Raw genomic sequence first — 14,252 nt, forward strand, 5'->3', positions numbered from 1 at the left:
CATATATACATACACATTCTTTCTCATATTCGTATGGTTTATCATAGGATATTGAATATAGTTCCCTGTGCTATACAGTAGGACCTTGTTTTTTACCCATTCTCTATATATTAGTTTGCATCTGCTAATCCCAAACTCCCAGCCCATCCCTCCCCCACCTCCCTCCTCCTTGGCAACAACAGGTCTGTTTTCTATGTCTATGAGTCTGGTTCTGTTTTGTAGATATGTTCATTTGTGTCATATTTTAGATTCAACATATAGGTGATATCATATGGTATTTGTCTTTCTCTGTCTGACTTACTTCACTTAGTATGATAATCTCTAGGTCCATCCATGTTGCTACAGATGGCATTATTTCATTCTTTTTTATGGCTGAATAGTATTCCATTATATATATATATATAAAAATATATAAATATATATATATATAAATATATATGTATATACCACATCTTCTTTATCCACCCATCTGTCGATGGACATTTAGGTTTTTTCCATGTCTTGCTATTGTAAATAGTGCTGCAATGAATATTGGGGTGCATGTATCTTTCCAAATTATAGTTTTCTCAGGATATACGACCAGGAGTAGGATTGCTAGATCATATGGCAACTCTAGTTTTTTTAAGGAACCTCCATACTGTTTTCCATAGTGGCTGTACCATTTACATTCCCACTAACAGTGTAGGAGGGTTCCCTTTTCTCCACACCCTCTCTAACATTTGTTAATTGTAGACTTTTTAATGATTGCCGTTCTGACCAGTGTGAGGTGGTACCCCATTGTAGTTTTGATTTGCATTTCTCTAATAATTATCGATGTTGAATATCTTTTCATGTGCCTGTTGGCCATCTGTATGTCTTCTTTGGAAAAATGTCTATTTAGGTCTTCTGCCCATTTTTCGATTGGGTTGTTTTTTTTTTGTTGTTATGGAGTTGTATGAACTGTTTGTGTATTTTGGAAATTAAGCCCTTGTCAGTCACATTTTCTCCCCATCTGTAGGTTGTCTTTTTGTTTTGTTTATGGTTTCCTTTGCTGTACAAAAGCTTGTAAGTTTGATTAGGTCCCATTTGTTTATTTTTGCTTTCATGTCTGTTGCCTTGGGAGACTGATGTTTAAGTGTATTTTTAATACACTGATGCTTAAGTGTATTTTTTAAAGTTATAAGGATAAATAACATGATTGATAATAAGAAGTTAACTAAAATAACTCAAAATCGAGAGGGGTTTGAGTAAAAGTGCTCTAACCTGCCCATCTTTTGTGAAGGGAGATATCACACACCTTTTTTAATTGATCAATTCAGAAAGAGATTAAGTATATTTGTTAGAATTGCATTGGTCATTGCCAGCAGAACTGAAACTAGAAATGGGTAAAGTGGTTTGTACTTAGGCTGGAACTAGAGATGATTTGGAAGAGGGAACTTTTTATTTTTTATTTGTATACTTCTTAGGAGTGTTTAAAAGATCATGTCTATGTATTGCTTTTATTAATAAGTAACAGTTATTTTTAAAAAACTAACCAAGATCCAAAGGAAGAAACTCCTAAGTTTTGAAAATTATCATAATACTGATACCAAACTCTAACAGAGAAGAAAATGATAAACTTTTAATTTCATGAATTTATAAATATTGATGCAAATAAATGTTAATAAAACAGATTTGGTAGTAAATTAAAAGACTGATGTGACCCCCAAAGAGCATTTATTCTCAGAACATAACAACATTTCAACATTAGGAAATCAATTCTTACATTTCTACATGTTGACAGATTAAGGAAAAAGCCATAATCATCCCAGTAGACTGAAAATTCAACATTCTTTCCTGATTAATAAAATCTGATAGTAAAAGACAAATAGAAGTATACATTTTTAGCATTATAAAAGTGGTTGAAACATGTATGACAAACTTTAACTCAATATATAAAGCATTTTTATAAAGCAATAAGAAAGAGATATACCCAAGAGAAAAATAACAATAGGAGGCAAATCACAGAGTAAATCAACTGTCCTCAAAACATTGAAAAAGTGTTCAGCCTTATCTTATTTAAAGAAATGTAAGCATAAGCTACAAAATAAAAACTTAAACTGTTATGTTGGCAATTATTAAAATGCTCATGCTCAGTATTGGTGAGGTTGAAAGAAAAAGGCTCTCATCTAGCTGGAAGATTATATATTGACAGAATAATTCAGGAAGTAATTTGTCAATGTATTAAAAGCATTAAAAGTATATATACCCTTTGATCTAGAAGTTCTATCGATATTTCTAGGAATTATACATTAAGAAATCACTCGAGATAGATGCTCACAAAATTTAGCAACAGGATTATCAAAATACAGTATTTTATAACAAAAAAATAGAAATAAACCAAATGTCCAACAATGGAATAATAGTTAAGTAAATTGTAAGTTCATATAATAGAATATTATTGAGTCATCAAAAGTGATGTTGCACATGAATACTTGTTGATATTGAAGATGTTTGATATACTCAGTGATAAAAACAAAGCTTTAAACAATAAAACAGTATGATCTTGTTTTCATTTTAAAGGATTATCTATCTGTCTATCTCTCTATAGCTCTATCTCTCATCTACCTATTTACCTACCTACCTACATGAAAAAGACTGGAACATATTTATCATGAGTTAATGTTAGTTACCACTGGTTGGTGTTTTTGCATTTTCTTTATTATTTGTATATTGTTGTTTATTATTTTTTCTTTTCAAAAAAATAAATATTGCTTTTGCAATAATAAAGCAAATGCTATTTTAAAATAAAAGTATGTATGTATTTTCTCTTTTGTGCAATGTATGACAAAGGTTTACTATTTGCTAAATAAAATGACTTACAAATCAATTAGAACATGAACTATGCAATAGAAAATTGAGTTATAGATAATTCCCCAAATGAGAACTATAAATGACCTGGGAGCAAGAAAAATTCAACCTCACTAGTAATTTAAAAATAAAATCAAAATGAGATCATCTTTTTCTATAACCAAGTAGAAAAAAGCCTTCTAAAAAATAGAGAATTCATTCTCTATGTATGACAGCAAATGTTTAGGGCTATGAGATCCATTGTACAACACAGAGATGGGAACAGTGTTTCTAGAGAATATGACAACACAAACAAAAGCCTTAATTTTGCTCATGCCATTTGGCTTGGATATTCCCTTTTTCAGAATTTCCATAGGAGATAATTATGGGCTTGTGCAAATGAGGATGACCAATAGAGTATTGTTTGTAATAGTGAAAACTGGAAAAAACTCAAAGGTTTCACTTAAAAAACTCAAATATTTTAAAAATAAGAAATTAAATTATGGTATATCCATAAAATGGAATATTATTTAGAAATTAAACTGAACTTTTAGAATAGTTAATGATATAGAACAGGTTTATAATATCCTGCAAAGTGGAAGGAGTGCTCCTTTTCTGCTCTATCATGATACCAAGGAATGTGTTCTTTTGGTGCCCTGGAACTCTTGTCTTGTTTGATATTCAACCATTTAACATCACTTGTGGGTGCTTCACTGGTGCCTGTCCTGACACTTGGTAACAATGACCCTGTGAGTCTCTCTCCTGATCTTTTTGAATTTATACAATGATTTTACAATGGGAAAAAAAAAAATCTGTATTTAAAAAGGAAAACAGTACTGGTAAATACTGGGCCCATGTCCGTGAGATACAGAACCTTGGGATGATCACTAAGGATATAAGACAGTGATCTTGACAAAACTTGAAAATGCATTTAGAGCTAACAAAAAAAATACACATGCCATCAATTGGATTTTTTGATTAAATTGACAATGCTAAAATATACTTCTTTGCTATTCAATGAAAAGACTGGGATAGGAAATCAGGAGTATAAGGGGTATGGTGTATGCTTTGAAACTACATGCAAATTATAACTCACCTCCACAGAGTCATTGTGATTCAGTTGTTCCCTCTGTAATCATCAGAAGCACCTCAGCATGATGATTGAGAGTTCAGCATCTTTTGGTCACAACCTAGGCTCTGCTGCTCTGTGTGCTTAAGGCCAGTTACACAATCTCTCTGTGCCTGTTTCCTCACCTAAAAAATGGGCATAATGATAGTACTGACATCACAGGGATAGTGTATGTTTTAAGTTAATATATTTACTTCAATTTAAAAATATACAACTCTCTCACTTGTGTGCTTTATAGAGAAGTTCGATGTAATTCTCATACTTGTACGTTGTCTCATTCCCTCCTGGCCCCCTTCAGGCTACTTTCAAATTTTTATCTTTGTCTTCAGTATTCTTCAGTTTAATATGATATGCCTAGGTACAGAAATTTTGTTGTTTGTTCTGCATGAACTTCCTGCATTTGTGGTTTTGTGTTTGTCATTAATTTTGAAATATTCTTTGCAAATATTACTTCAAATATTTCTTTTGTTCTAGTCTTATTCTTTTCCTTCTGGTATTCCAATTGTGCATGTTACACCTTTTGAAATTGTCCCACAGTTGTTGGATATTCATGGCTCTTTTTTTTTCTTGTTACGTTTCAGTTGTGGGCATTTCCACTGACGTATCTTCAAGCTCCCTGATTCTTTTCTCAGCTATGTCCATTCTACTGATGCGTCCATGAAAAATATCCTTCATTTTCATTACAGTATTTTTAGCTGATGGTATTACTCTTATTACTATTGTTACTATAATGGGATTTCTAGTTGTTATTTTAGTTTTCAGTTCCTTTAAATATTTAGTAAAATTGGATGGTCTATATAACAGTTCCTTGCTTGCTCACGTACTCATTCACTCACTGTATTTACCTATGTCTCTCTGACTTTTTTGCTTTGAAATCTTAAACAGCAGAGCCTAAAAGACACACAGAGAATCTATGAGGCTGTGGAAGGCATGCGGAAGAGACAGGAAAGTAAGGGCAGTTATCCAGCAAAGCAGAGCAAAGCAGAGGGAAGGAAGGGAGGGAAGCAGAGCGCAGCTCAAAGCGGCAGACAGTAGAACAGGGCAATGGAAACCGTTCTGAGGGGCAACACGTTCCCAGCAGCACTAGCCCCATGGCAGGTCCTCCAAGTAACTCTAACTCTCATGACCCTGCTTCTCTATGGAGTAGTTTTTCTGATTGGCCGGACTTCCATGTCTTTCTTTTATAATAAAACTCTGTCAGCTGAGGAAAATGAAGACATCGTTGATGTTTGCAGAGCATATACGACACACACATGTGTCATGCCGTGGATAACTACGGGAAACTTCCAGACTTGATGGTGGCCCTCTCCAAGTTTTCTGCTTTGCTGGCCGCTTGGCTGCTTGACTCATGCTGCAACCTTATTACTCATCTAGCCCTTTGGATGACTGTCTTAACTTTGGACTTACCGTCATGACTTTAACCTAAGGCACGTCTCAAGGTCTCAGTGCTAACTTCTGGCTTCCTTATTTGTAAATCAGAATTGTTAGTAAGCACGTATTGTCATAGCCCATGGAATCTTCTCTGCCATGAAATGGTAGAAAGATGAGACAACAGGTAGTGATAGAGTGTGAGTAATGGGCAGCCAGACTGAAGGGGAGGTGGTGTGTCCAGGAGAATTTTAGAAAGTAAACTGATAGAGTTTTCATGGGTGAAGGAGAGCGACAAGTCTGTGTTTTTGTCTTGGTTGCCTGGAATGACTATGAACAAGAAAATGGCAGGTTTTCCAGCAAAGATGAAAAAGTTTTTGCATGCAGGTGCATTTGGAGATTTTAGGTGGAGCCTTCCAGAAGCAGTTGAAAATCTACTTTCAAGAATTCAGACCATTTCTCCATTGCCTTAACTACCAATTAAGTTGAATGAAAGTAAGCTGATATAGGGTAGACTGCTATTTTCTCTTCCCTGTTTATTTGCTTTTTGGGAGAATTTGGGTTCATACTATATCAGGAGAGACTATATCATCCATGTTGGCCTCAGATAAAGCTATATTGTGTGGGCACCACTGAGAAATCTTGTGCACCAAGAATCTGACTTCCAGAAGGTTTTTTTTTTCTTTGTAAGAATCATAAGATGTAACAAGATAGGTGAATAGTCATGCAGAAAGTTGATAAGCAGCCCTACATTAATTCTACTGCCTATCAAATTGGTTTCTAGAAGGAAAAAAATGTCAGAATTCACAAACATCAGGTCTGAAATAACTCAGAGCCACAAGAGCACCTTGTAAAATCCCATATTATAAACTATGCTTTATAAAGAGATTTAATAGACTGTGGCAATAAAATTAATGAATGACAACTTTAAAATGTGTGGCTTCAAAAGCAAGTGCAGAAGAAAATGGTAATACTTTGCAAAAGGTATATACATAATAGTCCACAATGTTATTTAGAAAGTTATTATTTCTGCCAGGGTGTTTGTTGTATGGATGAAATAAAAAGAAAAAATAGCTAAATAACCAAAAAAGAACTGAGTTCTGAAAAAAGGAAGAAACAAAGAGAAGAGCAAAGAAAAAGTACCAAAAAAACTTTCAAAGAAAAAGGTAAATTAATTAGCCACAAGAGATTTTTTTCAGAAAAGAAAATGTAGGAATAAAATAAGCAGGTTAAATTCATGACAAGTGCACACAAAGGAAAAACTCCTAAAGAAGAAATACAAAGACAGAAAAAGGGAACTTATCTCTTATCACAATAAGAATATAGCCTTGCTGATTTATCATTTTATTCCTTGGAAACCTTCTATCAATAAAGTAAGCCGCAACTCTGCAGAATACAAACAAATATAAAAGTGTGCGTTAAACTCAAGAAAGATATTGAATAAAAAACCAACACCCGTCTTTGGGTGAGGAGACGATAAATGGTTTTTCCTTCTTTGTAGTTTTCTGTGCTTGAGCTAAACTTCTTACAGGAAGATACGCTACTTTCCTAATGGACGGGAATGAACTCTATTAAAAATGGAGCTCTCAACTGCATTTCGTATCAAAATTTAATACAGCAGAGTCTTACTCTGCTGCCAGCTAATTCAGGAACTGAACAGGATGACATTCTTTCCTGTACAGTATGTAATACAAACTTTCCCCATGAGGAAGAGTAGTTCTCTCCAATTATCTGACATTTTTCCTCCCCTGCCTTTCCCATCACCCACTTTCCACCCACCCCAGGAGTTCTGCCCCGTCTTTTTTTTGAGAAACAAACAGCATGGTACCCATGCCTACTACTATTATTTCCTATCTGGGTCTCTTTGGGCCTCTGGTGTTGGACTCCCCTGGCTCCTAGAGTCCGAGAGGAGACTGGAGAGTTCTACCTGCCCATCTTCGACCTCAGACACCCACACTCCCCTCTGCCCGCTCGCACATGCGTTCCAGGATTCGGTGGATGCTGGTGAAACTGGGCCTGTCTGCAGGCAGCTCGCTCCAACACAGACGCATCAGATTGTACAGTTCCAGGGGGCAGTTCTCTGGGCAGGAGAGGACGTTGCCGTCCCGCACGTAGTAGATGACCTCCTCGTGGGCCATCCCGTAGTAGGGCTGCAGGCCGTAGGAGAAGATCTCCCACAGGACCACCCCGTAGGCCCACACGTCAGACTCCGTGGTATAGCGGTTGTAGAAGATGGACTCCGGGGGCATCCAACGGATGGGGATGGCGTCGTTTTCGTTGGCTTTGTAGTAGTCAGCTGAGTAGATGTTTCTAGAGAGGCCAAAGTCGGCGATTTTCACCACCATGTTCTCACCCACAAGGCAGTTCCTGGTGGCCAAATCCCGGTGGACAAACTTGCGTTCGGAGAGGTAGGCCATGCCGGCGGCCACCTGCCTGGCGATGCACAGCTGCTCGGCACAGGAAAGGGGCGGCGGGCCGGGGCTGGAGGCCTGCGCCCCGCGGGTCAGGTCGCTGGGACTGAGGCTGCGTCCGGGGTGAGGGGACATGCTGCGGAGGAACTCATTGAGGTCCCCGTAGGCCATGTATTCAAAGAGCAGGCACAGCGGCTTCCCCACCGCACACACGCCTAGAACCAAAACAAGGCCTCCTGTTAGAGGTTGCGCTTCCAAAGTGACACGCTGGAAAAAATTGTCCGAAAGCAAATGACCAGATCAGAAAATGTGGTGCCTTGGTTTTCTGTTGAGGGCATCATAGTCGAACTCTGACCCCCTTTCTTTGTGTAAACATCTCCTATTTATCTTTTAAGATTCAACTGATTTATCACTCCTCATGGGGTGCTTCAGCTCCTGACCTTTCCAGGATCAGGTTTAACTTCCGTCATTCTTTATCCTTAATCCTGCATCCTATCGACCTGCCTGTTATAATCATCCATTTAGCTGAGGTTTCTTCCCAACATTTTAGCCCTTTAAACTAGAGATTATATCTTAAGTCTTCTTTAAATTCCACACACCTACCGTGTGTCTGGCGAGCAAGTACTCCATAAATATTGGGTGAATGAATTTATGAATGGATGTTTGCTTTGAGTATGTAATGCAGTTGCTCTGTTTTTCTGCTTCCTTTCTGAAGAAGGATGATAAGGAAGCTGTTGGATGAAATTTGGAAAGGAGCACAAAAACAATCCAAGCTCTTAGATGAAGTATTCAGGTTACTGCAGTAAAACATTTAGGTAAATTTACAGTGTTCATTCCAGAAAGAAACAAAATGTTAACATAAAGAGTCTTAGATTTAGTGCCAGGAAGACATTTGTTAATTTTAAAATCTTGTTGTATTTGAGAGGGAAATGGACAACTTGAAATATTAGATCAGATGGTCACAATTTCATATCAGCATAAAAATAGATCATTAGCTCTATTTTTTTTTCAGGCAAAAGTTAGAAGTCTGTTCAAAAAGGAAGAGAAACGAGAATACTATTATCTTGGCTTGTTTATTTTGGTGTTAGTTTTTAATTCCAGGGACTTTAGCAATCTGTATATTTATATGTACTATATAAATTCAATTAAAAATTACAAAATTAAATACAAAATTGGTAAAAGAATTAATGAAGTGAGAAAATATTTCTCTGAGAAGTTTTTTTAAAACTTCAGTGTTTTGAATTTAGGTGATGTAATGAAATAGTCTACTCCCTAGTGCAGAATATATTCTATGGGGAGGAACAGAGGCATCTCTCTGATCAAGGAATGAAAGAAAAAATGTAAGTGAAGTATGAAGGAGAAAAAACTTGGCAAGCCTCTGTTTTCTGATGCAATACATTTCTTCACTTATATTTTCATACCTAAGAGTTTCACAATGTTAGGATTATCAAATTCTGCCATGAGGGCTGCCTCCCTCTGAAAGTCTGCTTGCATATCTGCTGAGGCTTCTTCTTTGAGCATCTTCACTGCCACCATTGTGAAAGGTTCATAGGGAAGTAAGCCTGGAGCCCTGAGAGATACATTTATTTAGCAAGAAATCAAAGATCAGGAAGATTACACATAGTCACATGATAACTACCCAGGCTTATACACACCCCACACTCATGCAGCCTTTCCCAGAGCCACAGAACCAAAGTGAGATGCCAATGGCAGGTCACACTTAAAACTCCTTGACTCCAATGAATAAAAATCACTGGGGTTATTTTCAACATAGACTGTTTGAAAAATGCATTATTTATTAATAACAGAAAACCAAAAGTGCCCAAGTCCAATGGGATTATCATTACCATCCTAACCCCTTAATCTCTGGCCAGAATATAAATTCCTAGAAGGCAGGGACCATGACTTATTCATCTTTATATCCCCAAAGAGCCTAAAAGGGTGCCTTGCATAGTTTTTGGTTCCCACTAAGTATTTGTGTGAGATTTTCATTAATCATGTAACCTCCATACCAGGGCCACTATGAGTAGAAGTAAGGTTGTATCCTGCCCAAGAGCAACAGGCCAAAGTAATAATTGGTGATTAAAACCAAGTCCACACTCTGTGGCCCAGCTGTGTGTCTGTGGAGCTACATCCGTGCAGAGAGGGTATTTTATTCCAACTCACACAAAGACATTAACTGGGCTAGCACTGGCCCTAATAATACACACTCGTTTTTTTGAGCTCATCGTTGGCTGACATTTTTGCATAATTTTTTTTTCCTTTTTCTGTCTTGCCATTCTGTGAACATCTATTTTAACATCCATACATGTCAGGCTTTGAGTTCTTAAACTGAAACACTATTTCAAAGTAAACATTAAGTGAAGTGGAGACTATAGCAATTGAAAGTGGAAGAGATTTTAGAAATATTTACTAAAAGCAATGTGAGAAATGATTATTTAAAATGTACAACGAAATTCTCTTCTGAAAAGAAAATATGATTAAACTTTGCTAATTGCTTATCATCGGAACACTTTATAAAGATTCTCTCCATATACACAACCCTATTTTCTAGCAGAGGGGGAAAAGTATCAAGATTCAAAGTACAGTACTCAATAAAAATAAGGCGAATGATGTGAAGAAAGAACTAATTTGATAATAACTATTATACATATTACATAGAATCAAGTTAATGTCTGGTAACTTTTCAGACACAATGTATTTCAGTTGGTAGGTTTTTTTTTTAATGTGGGCAACTTTACCTTGCTTGAAAGACCCTTCCAAATGCTCCCTCTCCGATATCTCTCACATATTCAATGTTATTTCTGGGATACTCCAGGCTGAGCAATTTGGGATTCAAAAGAAGTGGCATCCTCTGGTACATGGGGTTGGGATGAAGTCTGTCTAGCAAGAGCTCAGAAGGAAGAGTAGTGAGGGTTACAGCCGCTGATTCTCTGCAGGTAAGACAGGTAAGATCAATAATGAGCTGAGGACCAGGGAGAGCTTTGCACTCAGACTTAGGTTCTACAGAGACATGGTGTTTAGGAGGAAACAAATTATACTAAGTTCACCAAAGATCCTTCCGTTTTAGAGCAATGAAGAATTTGGTTTGGAGCCTAAAGGTACATTCTTTTTTTCAGGAATTTTGTCACTATCCAATCTGGTAGTGGCAGTGGGGCTGAGGGGGCTGATAGGGAGCAGGAACGGCCATATTCTTCCAAATTGTGGTTTAGATTCTATCTGCTGTGAAAAACTAACCTTAGGACATGTGATCCTATGCAACAAGTCATTGACATTTTTAAAGATCATGGTGGGGCTGCTTACCGTTAAAGCAAGGCAACGGCTGTCAGAAAGGAAGTGGCAGTGTTATATATACCCCTCCTCCCGTCTCCAGCTTCAATACCAAATACGTAAAGGTTTTAAAAATGATACTACATGTGATTCACTTAAACTAGAATCTCACCTTTTCTTATTTTTCCATTGTTTTCGTCTTCGGCAGCAATAAAGAGTGGTTATGGTAAGAAGCACGAATATGGCAAAGCTGGACATGATGGAGATTATTACAGTCATGGAGTATGTAGGTGAGACAGAGAAGGAGGATGAGGAGGAGGAAGGCTCATTTGGAATGTCCACACTCGGCTTTGAGGACGTCATTGGTGGGAATGCTGTAAGTCAACAACAGATTTTCACTCATTCTTAAACTTTTAAGCAGCAACTTTTGTATTCAGGCAATCAGGAAACTAAATTTAAGACTATGTTTTAATGTATCAGGTTCTCCCTGGTTATATATCTATACAGCGCAATTGTAAGAATCCAGTGAAGTCTAGTTGTAAGTAAATCCAGCTTACAGAATCATAGAATTTTAAAGATGAGACTCAGAGAAAGGAAATACTTTTTCCAAGACAAATGCAAATCCTGGGCTAGTGTCTTTACACTCATCATAGTTTTTATGACCTGACAACAATCATGGACATTGTTAAGTTATTAAATAAAATATTTTTATGAAATTGAAGTCAGGATTGTCTAAAGCTGAGGTTTTATACATATGTATTGTTGATTTACAAACAGAATTAAATGGAAGAACATGGAAAATGGAAATAGTAGGACAGAAATGAGAAAGTTAGTTCATCTAACAATTGAACTCCTGTCAAATTCCTATTAAAAAGGTCAATGCTATATACAAATAAGTTAAAATCTGTATTACCGCTGGAAACCAAAAGATGTCATACTAATGTCCCTCTGTTTGTAGGGTGCAACGTCCATTGTATATCTATTAAAACAACATTATGAATTAAATTTTAAATCCTTTTAGTTGACTGAGTAAAGACAAAAACATGGATACAGAATATTTTAATAATATAATCAACAAGAATGTCTTAATAGTGAAGAATGAACTTTGTACCCTAAAAAGACAGAATAAACCTTATTTTCAAATATTTGTTGGATACTGACAGACAGTCTTTTCTGTCAGGTCACAAAGATGAATCTCAGTAAATTTCAGAGGAAGAAATTATGCAGATCTATTCTTTGACCAAAATGCAATTAATAATAGATTAAATAAAATCCAATAAGGCATTAAAAAAAAGAAACATTTTAATAACCTTTCAATCAAAGAGTAGAAAGTAGCCATAGTTACAGATGACAAAATAACTTCCTAACAGTGTTGATGAGATTTGGCCAAAGATGTGTTCAGTGATAAACTCATAGCATTATCTTCTTCCATTAGATAAAAAGAATGAAGTGAATGAACTAGATATTTAAAACTTTGGAAAAGAAACAAAATCTACAGAAAACAAAGGAAAACAGGTGATATAGTGACAGCCATGTACAAGCAGAAATTAATAAGTTAGAATACACATAACACAAATGATAGAATTTAAAAATAGGTCAATAGTTTGTCTTATAAATATTTACAAAGTAGTCTAATCAGTGACATTTTAATTTTAAAATGAAAAGAAAGGCACAAACGTACAAAATTAGGAATGATAAAGTCATTTTAACAATAGACTCAAAGGTCAATAAAAATGAAATAATATATAACTATGGAGTTACATTTTTAAAATCTTAAGGAAAATGGTAGGAGCACATTAATTACCAAATTTGAAGAATTAGGAAATCTGAAACTAGCCATAACCAGGAAATTTAAGTCATTATAGAATTATGGTTACAGTCTTTCAGTCTTGGAAGAGATACAATTTTCACAGTTTTATAATATATTCCAGTAAGAGAAAAATCTTTCAGATTGTTTTAGCAAGTTATTATAATAGTAATATCACAACCTGACAGTGTTAGCACAACAGAAAAGTGCAGATTATAGAGCATAGATTTAAAAGATCCTAAATGAAATATTAGAAATTGACTGCAATATAGTAAAAAAAATGATTCCATAGAAGGAACTATATTATTATAACACATCACAGAGTCAAAGGAAAACTTTCATTGCAGTGGATGCCTGAAGCCATTTGAAATAGGACACTTGTAAAAGCAGAGATTATAAGGGATGCCTACGTATGACTTCTTAGTCTAGGCATGGAAGCAGTGATCATGCCCTGAGCACCAGTGGCTAAGCAAGTGGTTTTGAAGCCTGTGGAGACCAAGTTTGGTCACCCCTGTGACTCAAGCAGGCACCTGTAACTAGAAGAATATTAGCACAGCAGTAAAACGTTCGTGCAGGACCAATGACAGCATTTCTCATCAAGCATCACAGCAGTGGTGGATGTAACAGACTTCCCAGGCTCCGCTGTGATGGTTTGAAAGCTGCTCTGACTTTCTGTGAACTGAGTCATTCGAAGATTTAAAAAATCAATCCAGGATGAGTGGGGAGGGGGGCTTAAATTGGAGAGCTAAACTTAATGCTAATATGAAAGTAGGAGCAATCATCAAAAGACAGGGAGAAGGGAAGCAAGAAGGAAATATCCAAAAGATAAACTAATGATTAAAAAAAATCTTCCATCACCCTTCAAAGTGAACTGGTAATATCCTTTAGAGTTTACTCAGAATTCAGGAGACTCTCCAAGAAATATTTGAGGGCTTTACACACTCCCACAGAATATGAGACAGTCTACCTAATAAGGATGACTTCTCTGTTCAATGACTGACCTACCTGAAGAGCTAAAGCCGATTTCTTTGATAATTGTATTTAACTCAGGGAACATATTTTTAGACATTCCTCACCATATGGTCAGATGAAACGATCAGTTTATGACATCTGGAGTTCATTTTCTTACATATAACAAAGATTTCATAAAATGATTTAGCTAATCTATGCTGCTCGCAAGTCCTTATAATCAGTGTAGAAGGCAGAAATCTGGATGCTTTTGTGTGTCTTATTTCTGTCTAATCTAGGATTGAAGGTCAGCACCTTTCATACAGTAAACCCTCAATGAATGCTTGAATGGATGAATGAGTAAACAATCAAAGGATAACAAACATCACAGTCATCAATTAAAAGTCCAATCAAAGTTAACTTTGGTTGCTTCTGTGACAAAGAATTGAAACATTTCTTTTTCATTCTTTCAAGTTGGGAATGACAATTTGACAGGTTTCCAGAATAATAG

At 36.2% G+C, this 14,252-nt stretch overlaps 1 protein-coding gene across 3 annotated transcripts in view; it reads right to left on the bottom strand.

Moving 5' to 3' along the window:
• Positions 1-402: 402 nt before the first annotated feature.
• Positions 403-14,252, bottom strand: part of MUSK (muscle associated receptor tyrosine kinase) — a 106,589-nt gene continuing 92,739 nt past the window's right edge. For all 3 annotated transcript variants that reach the window (XM_082469271.1, XM_082469270.1, XM_082469269.1), the window contains 4 exons: positions 11,159-11,360; positions 10,458-10,649; positions 9,138-9,286; positions 403-7,931 (listed from right to left, as the gene is read on the bottom strand). In XM_082469271.1, coding sequence (XP_082325397.1) covers positions 7,249-7,931; positions 9,138-9,286; positions 10,458-10,649; positions 11,159-11,360 — 1,226 coding nt within the window. In that variant the 3' untranslated portion in view covers positions 403-7,248. The remainder of the gene's footprint in view (positions 7,932-9,137; positions 9,287-10,457; positions 10,650-11,158; positions 11,361-14,252) is intronic.

This window comes from Balaenoptera physalus, assembly GCF_965194825.1.
Source record: "Balaenoptera physalus genome assembly, chromosome: 7".
NCBI lineage: Eukaryota > Metazoa > Chordata > Mammalia > Artiodactyla > Balaenopteridae > Balaenoptera > Balaenoptera physalus.